Below are 10,383 nucleotides of genomic sequence, written 5' to 3' on the forward strand. Positions count from 1 at the left end.
GGAGAGGTTTCTGCTATAGGGCACCAGAAAGACAGAGAGACAGAGAGATAGAAAGCAAGAAATCACAATCACCCCCCAGTAGGGATGGCCACACCGCAATCCCTTTTCCTCCATTCTCCTCTTGGGATCTTGGGCAGGCACGTACACATGCCCCGGCGTGAGTTCAAGCCACTGGGTCCGGAACTTCAACCGTGGTCAGCTACATGGGAGTTCAATGACATAGTAATTATGCTAACTGCTGGTCCCAGCAGGTCCCTATTTTTTTCAAGAGAAATTTTTGTCATAGGGCGCATGCACTTTCCAGAGAGACAGAATGATCAGAGAGACAGAAAGCGAGAAATCACCCCCAAGGGTAGATGGTCATGCCGCAATCCCTACTCCTCCATTCTCCTCTCAGGATCTTGGGCATGTAACCACACGTGCCCAATGTGAGTTTTAAGTCACTGGGTCCAGGACTTGAAACACGCTGACTACATGGAAGTCCACTGACATAACCATTATGCCACCTGCTTGCTGGTCCCTACTTATTATTATTATTTAAATTTTTTTTTTCTATAGGGTACATGCATTTACCAGAGAGAGACAGAAGAAAAGTGAGAAAGCAAGCTGTGAAGTCTAGGACTTGAACCGTAGTCAGCCATGTGGGAGTCAAGCACCTTGACCATCAAAGTACCTGCTGGCCCAGTGCTCTTTATAAATTAAATAATTTTCTACTTTTTTTCTGAGATGTCCTTTGCTTTTGCCAAATAATGAAAAGGGAGGGGTCCTTCAGCATACACCACCCTGGGGGAGGTGAGGGAGGGCATGCCCTGTCACCCTTCCCCTCAGAACTTTCCTTGCCTTATCTCTCTAGTGAAATGAAAGCAGACTCCTAAGGAATACCTAGGGGTCTTTATACTAAGCAACCTCTTTAGCCTGCTAAGTTCTATCCCATTAGCATCTCATCCAAAAGGATAAAAATTAGGTAAGTAGCTTCCCACAACTTCTGAAGGTCAGTAGCAAGGATGATATAAACAATAACAATGTTTATTGAAGGGCTGGCAGGTGGCATGGTAGTTGAGGTGCTGGACTCTTACATGGCTGACTGTGGCTAGAATCCCTGACCTGGTGGCTGACAGATCTCACTTTCTCCCTCATTCTCTCTAGTCAAATAGAAAAATAACAAATACAGATAAATAAATAAATAATTCTAGAAAAAAGAGGAAACAGACCAGGGTGTGTATTTACTTAAAAAAAAAAAAAAAAAAAGGCAGTACAATACGGCTGGTCCGGTGGCCTAATGGTTATGGGAGCCTGATCTCAAACGGTTAGCTTCCAGATTTGAATCCCAGTCCTGGTAGCTTGAAAAATGCACTGTGTATATATGCATGTATGCACAAAATCCAAACAGGATAGAGAAATGGATAAGAAAGAATTGCAGCATGGCCATACCCCACTGGGTGGGACTTTCTCCCACTCCTTATCTCTGTCTCTGTTGTGCTAACTGATGAACACATGCGCCCTCTGGCAAAGAGAAAAGAAAAGAAACAATAGCTAACATTCATTAGCATTGTGTACGAACTTTATATATTTTATTGCATTTGATGAACTTATCAACCCTTTTTTTTTGGAGGGGGAGAGGTTTTTGCTATAGGGCGCGTGCGCTCTCCAGACAGAGACAGAGAGACAGAAAGCGAGAAATCACCCCCCAGGGGAAATGGCCATGCTGCAATCCCTTCTCCTCCATTCTCCTCTCAGGATCTTGGGCATGCACGCACACGCACCCGGCATGAGTTTTAAGCCACCGGGTCAGGGACCCGAACCGTGGTCGACTACATGGGAGTCCAGCGACATAGCCATTATGTTAACTGCTGGTTCCCTTATCAACCCTTTGAATTAGATACTACTTTACAGATGAGGAGACAGGCACAGTGAGATTAAGTCACTTATCCCAGATTACGTAAGATATTAGAAGAAAAGCCAGGATTCGAATCCAGGCAGCCCAATTTAGATTCCATGCTTAAGCAACTCATGGATCAATATAAGAGGGGACCAGCGGGTTGCGTGGTGGTTAAGGCACTGGATGCTCCCACATGGCTGACCACGGTTCAAATCCTGGACCTGGTGGCTTGCTTTCTCATCTTCTCTCTATCTGTTTGTGTGTGTCTCTCAGGTCAAATTAAAAATTAATGAATGAATAAATAAAGTTAAATAAATAATAAAAAAGAAAAAAGAAAAAAAATAAATAACTTTAAGAGGCTGCTGGGAATAGAGGTGAAGAACCAGTGATGGCTTTGAGGCTACTATATTTCGAAACTCTCTTCTTTGGCATACCAAGAGATGCCCTCCTCTTAAGACCATTTGATCCCTACCCTGTGACAAGGAACTCCTTTTTTTTTTTTTCCTTGAGAGGTTTTTGCTATAGGGCGCGTGCGCTTGCCAGACAGACAGAGACATAGAGACAGAAAGTGAGAAATCGCCCCCCCAGGGGGGATGGTCACGCCACAATCCCTTCTCCTCCATTCTCCTCTTTGGATCTTGGGCACACATGCACACGCGCCTGGCGTGAGTTTTAAGCCACCAGACCCGAACTGCAGTCAACTATGTGGGAGTCCAGTGACATAGCCATTACGCTAACTGCTGGTTCCCGGCAAGGAACTCCTAAGAGATTAGCTATTTTCACTTCCTTTTGTCTCTGTTGCCTTTAAGTAAAATAAATAAATCGAATGAAAATATCAGAAATACTCTATATGCCACAAACTTTTTGTACCTAAAGGGCATTTATCCTCTGATTCCAACTACTGAACACTGGGAGATCAAAAAAACAAAGGACAAAACAAAAAAACCCTAGGAAACAAGGAAGAGATAAGGGAGTTTGGTGAACTACTCCCTTATACTGGTTAGCAAATGCTGGTAGTTAAGCCCTGGAGCATCCCCCCAAGGTTAAGTCACATTATGGGCAAAGAAGATGAGAGAAGTAGATGCAGAGAAAAAAATCTGTGTCAAGTCAAACACACAACCACTACTAACCAGAGAGAAACCTTGTCTGTTCACGTGAGAGAAGAAAACCCAGAAATATGGAATAGACCCAGGATAGGGAAGGAGGGCAAGTTTTTCAGAATATCCGAGGTCAGAAATAGACAACAGACACTGTCTGCCTGATTCTGTGCTCCATCTGAGAACTTCATTAAGCATAACTGCTGGTTGTACACTGCAGCTGGGTACCAAGGGCATCCCTGTTGCTGCCAGTTGTCTTACCAACATGTGTGCCAATTTGCTGACGGGCTTGGAAAAGAGGCAGACGGGAGGACAGTATGGGGGGAGCTCAGTGAGAAGAGAAACTGAGTTTCAAAAGAAAGGGAAGGCAATAGAATGGCAACAAGGTGGCACATCTATCCTGGCCCTGATGTTCTAGCCCAGGCCCTCATAGCCCCAGTTGTCTTTCTAAGGCTGCCTGAACTGCTGGGACCTGAGTCCTCGATCCTCTGATGAAGAGAGACCTTGGCACTGATGTTACTTTTACTTACTGACCACTACAACCTGCATGGTTTAGACTTCCAGTTTAGCCTCCCTACTCAACACAGTTCCCTACTCAAGCCTACGCCCAGCTGTTAGTTCAGATACCAAATAGGAAATAAATCATTAAAAAAACATAAACATTTGGGGCCAGCAGACGGCATGGTGGTTAAGGGCACTGGATTCCCACATGGCTGACTGTAGTTCGAGTTCCGGACCTGGCAGCTTGCTTTCTCTCACTTTCCCTCTCTCTCTGTCCCTCTCTGGTCAAATTAAAATGAATAAATACAGTTAAATAAAAGAATTATAAAAAATAATAAACAAATTGACCTGCTTTCTCCTGAACTGAATTCTCTTGTTCATCTGTTCAACCCACTAAGAAATTCCAGTCTCCGTGAAGTCTCTAATGCCTTCATCCTGCCTGTAAGTACTGACGGGCTCCTCAGCTCCTACTTTCCCAGAGCAGGTTTCCAATGTGTTCATGACCCAGCCTACTACGTCCTTCTCTACCATCCCCACCTCCCAGTAGAGATTCAGGAAAAACTGAATCTCAAATCCATCCTGAGGGCACCATTCCAAAGGCAGAATTGCAAATAAACCCATAGAAAACAGTCCCCTTGTTATAAGTTGAAGCCTAAACAATATCAGTCCTCACCAGTAGCACCACCTAAAACTTAAGAAGGACAGAAGTAGTTTGCAAAATAGTCATTCTTCTAGGGAAAAGGATGAAAGCTCTAGGGAATTCTTCTGCCACACTCTGATCTGACACAATGAGTCATTACCTGATAGCACCTCATGCCTAAAACCATGTCTTTTTTTCCTTAAGAGAGATTTTTGCTATAGGGCATGTGCGTTTTCTGGAGAGAAAGAGAGACAGAAAGCGAGAAATCACTTCCCATGGGGGATGGTCATGCTGCATTCCCTTCTCCTCCATTCTCTCAGAATTGTGGGCATGCAGGCATACATGCTCAGCTTGAGTTTTAAGCCACTGGGCCCAGGACTCAAACCGTGGTTGACCACGTGGAGTCCAGTGATGTAACCATTATGCCATCTGCTAGTCCCCTGAATTCATGCCCTAATTCACTCTACCACCTGGCCTAAGGACATGGCCCAAGAACTCACAGATCGGCAGTTTCCTTGGAAACGGCAGCATGTGCACAGGACCCCAGCACAGCTGTCAACCAGTTCTGAGACCCCCCGCCCCTGCAAGCTGCTTCACCTCTCATGAAGGGGAGGGTCTCCCTCACAGGGCTGCCACAGGGCAAAAGGAAGGAGGATACTATAGTCCCTTACTGTGTCTGAGACCAAATACTACCAATAATAAGCATCTACAAAGCAAATGTCAGCAGTCTCTCACTCCTAGTCCAGGCAAAGAACTAGAAATACCAAAACCGTAGATGTGTAAGGATTACGTCGCTGGACTCCCACGTAGTCAACTGTGTTCGAGTCTCAAACCCAGCAGCTTAAAATACAAACAGGGCACATGTGCATGCATGCCCAAAATCCCAAGAAAATGGAGAAGGGACTGCGGCATGGCCATCCCCCTGGGGGGTGATTTCTTGCTTTCTGTCTCTCTGGCGAGTACACATGTCCTATAGCAAAAGTCTCTTAAAAAAAAAAAAAAGGCTAGAAACACTGTACCCATACTGACATTTTGCCCCTTCACAGATTTTTCTAATTTAACCTGGCCGATCAGATTCCATCAAAACAAACGGAACAATAAACAAAACTTTCTAGTTGGCAGACTAATTGGCATTGAGATGACTAGATGAGAATTATAAGAACCTATACAGGAGGGCCAACAGGGAGCATGGTGTTTAAGGCACTGGAACCCATATGGCTGACACTGTGGTTCAAGTGCTGGACCTGGTGGCCAGAAAAACATGCCACATGCATGCCCAAAATCCCAAGAGGAGAATGGAGAAGGGGCTGTGGTATGGCTATCCTCTCTCAGGGGTGATTTCTCACTTTCCCTCTCTCTGATGAGTACACATGCCCTGTGGCAACAAGATCTAAAAACAAAAATACCTACACAAGAGAAAATTAAACTCTAACTCCAACTCATCCACCCCCATCTTTGCTAATAATTTCTTTAAAACTGATGTGCTGGGGGCCAGTAGATGGCATAGTGGTTAAGATGCGGGGGACCAGCAGTTTGCGTCCCGGACCCAGTGGCTTAAGACTCACGCTGGGGCGCATGTGCGTGCGTGCCCAAGATCCCAAGAGGAGAACGGAGGAGAAGGCATTGTAGCGTGGCCAGACCCCTGGAGGGTGATTTCTCGCTTTCTGTCTCTCTGGCTCTGTCTGTCTGGTGAGCGCATGCGTCCTATAGCAAAAACCTCTTAAAAAAATAAAAAGATACGGTACTCCCACATGGTCGAACATGGTTGGGGTCCTAGACCCAGCGACTTGAAACTCTTGCTGGGTGCGTGTGCATACATGCCCAAAATCTAGAGAGGAGAATTGAGGAGAAGGGATTGAGGTGTGGTTGTCCCTTGGGGAGTGATTTCTTGCTTTCTGTCTCTCTCTCTCTTTCTATTGAGAGCAAAAGATCTAAAATAGTTCAGAAATAAATTTTAAAATTTTATGAATGGGGTGGGGCCAGCAGGTGTTGTGGTGGTTAAAGCGCTGAAATTCCCACACAACCAATTGTGGTTCGCATCCTGGACCTGGTGGCTCGCTTTCTTACTCTCCCTTTCTGTCTTTCTATGGCAAAACTCATGTGAAAAAAAAAATAAATAAATGAATAAAATAATTCTTAAAATAAATTTTTATTAATGGGCTGGAATGGGTCATATCCTGTGTAACACCAGTACACTGGCACTATTCATTTGTCTACAGGATCTTGATGATAAATTCTGTATGGAAATGAAATGGCAATTTAACTCAACAAAGTCCCAGCCCAGAATGGCCTGTGCTCTCCCAAGAAACAAAAGATTTGTGAATACCTGCTGCCCCATTACCCACCCTCACCCCAGTCCCTATCCCCACTGGCAGTACAAACACATCAAGGTTCCAACGCCATAAATCCTTCCTCTCAGGTTAATTCAAGCAGCTATACCAGGGGACCATGAGCATCCTGTCCGTGTCCCTGGGAAGGAGTTTCCTTTGCTTCTCCTTAAACAAATGACAGCATCTCTGATCTCCAAGTTACCTCACAGGTAAGATGGGAGTGGGTTAGGAGAGTGGGTGAAGCTACCAACCTCATATTTTTGCGGGGAGGATCAAATGAGACCTTGCCTCGATAGAGCCTGATAGAATACTGGTACACAGCATCTCTCCCCCTGCCCCACCCCTGGTTCAGGAAAGAGCCAAGGAGAATACTGCAATCTCGACCCCCGAGCTCCTTTCTAGTTAGTCTCATAGTTAGAGCCAGATGCCGATACATACTTTAAGTCATGCTAAGACTCAAAGGACATAGAATTACTGGAAAGGGGAAATCTGGAGAGGCAAAAGACAGAATTTTGACACTTTTTAAAAGAACAGAAGCCAGGCCATCCGCAGACATATGTGGGTGGAGACAATGCCTGGAGGTGGTCAGTCTGCTGGGAAGCAAGCAGAAAAGCTGGGTTAGGGCTACTTCTCCCAGAGGGGGCAGCAAGAGAGAATTAGTCATGTTGTCCCTCGTCCGAAAAGTGATCAGCACCACAAAAGCCCCAGGGGCCATTGGTCCCTGTGGTCAAGCTGTGTTAATGGACAGGACCGTTTACATTTCAGGACGACTGGGCATAAAGCCTTCAAGTGGACAGCTTGTGCTAGGAGGGGTGGCAGAAGCAGCTAAGCAAGCTCTTATAAACAAGGGCGAGATTCTGAAAGCAGCCGGTTGTGACTACAGTAATGTGGTGAAAACAACTACTTTGCTGGTTAACATAAATGACTTCAGTACTGTCAACAAAATCTACAAACAGTATTATTTCAAGAGTAGCTTTCCTGCTAGAGCTGCTTACCAGGTTGCTGCTTTGCCCAAAGGAGGCTGAGTTGAGATTGAAGCAGTAGCTGTCCAAGGACCACTCACAACTGCATGAATGTAAGTGGGCCAGTGTTGTTTAGTCTGGAACTTTCATTGTTTTTAAACTAACATTTTAATTTTTATAATTGATGAGGACCAGCAGTTAGGATAATGGCTATGTCGCTTGACTCCTATGTAGTCGACTATGGTTCAAGTCCTGGGCCTGGTGGCTTATACTCATGCCGGGCGTGTGTGCGTGCATGCCCAAGATCCTGAGAGGAGAATGGAGAAAGGATTGCGGTGTGGCCATCCCCCCTGGGGGGTGATTTCTCACTTTCTGTCTCTCTGTCTCTGTCTTTCTGGCAAGTGCACACGCCCTATAGTCAAAAACTCTCCATGAGACCAGCAGTTGGTGTAATGGCTATGTCGCCGGACTCCCATGTAGTTGGCCGCAGTTTGAGTCCCGGACCCAGTGACTTAAACTCATGCTGAGTGCGTGTGTGTGCGTGCCCAAGATTCCAACAGGAGAATGGAGGAGAAGGGATTGCAGCAGGGCCATCGCCCCGGGAGGTGATTGCTCGCTTTCTGTCTCTGTCTCTCTCTGTCTTTCTGGCGAGCGCAAGCACCCTATAGCAAAAACCTCTCAAGAAAAAAAAAAAAAAAAAAAAACTCTCTGAAGATAAATAAATAAATAAATAAATATTTTATAACTGATGAAAGTATAAGTTTGAGTAAAATATTTGAAGTTATTACAGAATGCATATAATAAGGAGAGTTAAATGAGATTGAAGATTTGTTACTAATTTACTCAACAAACGAGAAGGATCCTACTTAAACTATTTCACATAAAGGAGACTCTGTAAAGAACCTCAAATGAATTTTCATACAATATTCCTCAGAAAGTCTAACTCCACGTGCTCCAATGTTTCTCTTCATTACTTATTTGCATGATTATTCACTGGTCAGGTAAAATTAAGCTGTCTAACTTAAACCCTACTTGCTAGAATTTTACGCTTGCTTTTCAGTCACCTGCTGATGGTAGAACTTGCAAACCATAAGTCATGCTCTTCTGGAAAAGAGCTCCCATGGCCTTGGTTACAGTCTCCTCCTCCCTGGATTAAATTCCAACCTCTTTAGCCTTGCCTCATAAACATAAAATTTAAAATGCTAAGTGCATTTTCACTCTCACAATTGCCTTTTCTTGTCTTTTCACTTCAGAATCTGGAGACAGAGAAAAGGACTTTAATCAGAGAGTGACTAATTCACTGCAAGTAAAAAGGGACTTTTAACTACACTTGAAGAACAAGGTGATCCAGGTTTGGTTTAAGGGCTTGACACTTTCCCAGTTAAACTGTCAGTTCCACCACATTTCCAGATTGTATCTAAAAACATGAAGGTCTTGTGGATCCAGAGCAGAATGTCTTACCTTCTGGGCTTGGGCAGGTTCGGTGAGGACAAGAGTAAAGAGGCCCAGGCAGATTTCCTCGTGTTGGGGTGGACCTTTGCATACCTAGAAAGTGAAAGGAAAAACAAACAAACAAACAAAATCTAGTTGTCATTCACAGGTAGGATCCATTTATTTATTTATTTTAATTTGACCAGAGAGGGACAGAGAGAGAGAGAGAGAAAGAAAGAAAGTAAGCTACCAGGTCCAGGACTCGAACTGCAGTCTGCCATGTGAGAATCCAGAGCCCTTAACCACCATGTCACCTGCTGGCCCCAATGGGTAGGAAGTTCTTGAGCACAGTTTCTCCCAGAGAACATGGGACTCCAGAGTTATGTGCAAAGGGAAAACATTAGTGCTGAAATCTAATGATTTCCTTCTCTTAAAAGGCATGAGACATCTGTTTTAGCAGAAAGGTGGAAAGAAGGGGTTATCCTTATTGCCTTCTTCAAAGACTTGATGCAGAATGGAGGCAGAAAATAGTGTTTAAGATGGAAAAAGCAAAAATGGCCAGCTCTGTAGCACAATGGTTAAGGGAGCCAGATCTCACATGGCCAGCCAATTTGGATACTGGGTATGTATGCGTGCATGCCTAAAATCTTGACAGGAAGGAGGAATGAAGGACTGTGGGTAGCCTGGGCACATCCCAATGGGAGGGCTGCTTTCCCTCTCTCTCTCTATTTCTATCTATCTCTCTCTCTCTCTGGTGAGCTCAAACACCCTCTAGCAATAAAAAAATAAAAATAAAGAACTCCTACTCTACCATCTTTCTTGGACTGCCTTTTTGCTTTTTTTTTTTTTTTTTTTTTAGGTTTTTGTCTTAGGGCACATGCACTCTTAGGGCACATGCACTCTTAGGGCACATGCAGAGAGAGAAAGAGATAGAGATGGTGAGAAGGAAAGTGAGAAATTACCCTCTAGGCCATAGAGAGAATGTGGGGGCACACTGCAATCCCTTCTCCTCCATTCTCTTCATGGGATCTTGGGCACACACACACACATACCCAGTATGATTTTCAAGCTACCAGGTCTGGGACTCAGCCCATGGTCAGCCACGTGGGCATCCAATGACATAACCGGTATGCCACCTACTGGTCCCTCTATCTTGGATCTAAACAGCCTACAATGAAAAGGGAGCTGTAAAGAGCTAGACATGGAATAACTAGAGCACTTGCCAAGGTGTAACTTTAGGCAAATAACAGAACTTCTGAAATTTGGAAAGTGAAGACATTACATAATATACTATAATAAACACATAAAACTTAGTGAATTTTCACTATGTGTCAGATTATTCTAAGATCTTTACATGTACTATTTATCATTCAACCATGAAGACTGATCAGGAAATGCAAAAGATAAAATATGTAATAATAATTTATAATGCAAAAAATTATTATAGAAGAGGGTTTTTGGTAGAAAAAAAAAAGAATAATTTTATTTAACTTTATTTATTTATTTATTGCTATTATTATCTTTTAATATGATACGAGAGGGA

At 44.0% G+C, this 10,383-nt stretch overlaps 1 protein-coding gene and 1 pseudogene across 2 annotated transcripts in view; one reads left to right on the plus strand and one right to left on the minus strand.

Annotated features, from left to right (window-relative positions):
- The window catches only part of INTS3 (integrator complex subunit 3), a 54,389-nt gene that overhangs the window by 33,516 nt on the left and 10,490 nt on the right, over positions 1 to 10,383 (minus strand). For both annotated transcript variants that reach the window (XM_006159816.2, XM_006159815.3), the window contains exon 3: positions 8,871 to 8,954. In XM_006159816.2, the coding sequence (XP_006159878.1) occupies positions 8,871 to 8,954 (84 nt within the window). The remainder of the gene's footprint in view (positions 1 to 8,870; positions 8,955 to 10,383) is intronic.
- Positions 7,110 to 7,540, plus strand: LOC102497192 (2-iminobutanoate/2-iminopropanoate deaminase pseudogene; annotated as a pseudogene).

Source organism: Tupaia chinensis, unplaced genomic scaffold (assembly GCF_000334495.1).
Source record: "Tupaia chinensis unplaced genomic scaffold, TupChi_1.0 Scaffold000659_1, whole genome shotgun sequence".
NCBI classification, from domain to species: Eukaryota; Metazoa; Chordata; class Mammalia; order Scandentia; family Tupaiidae; genus Tupaia; species Tupaia belangeri.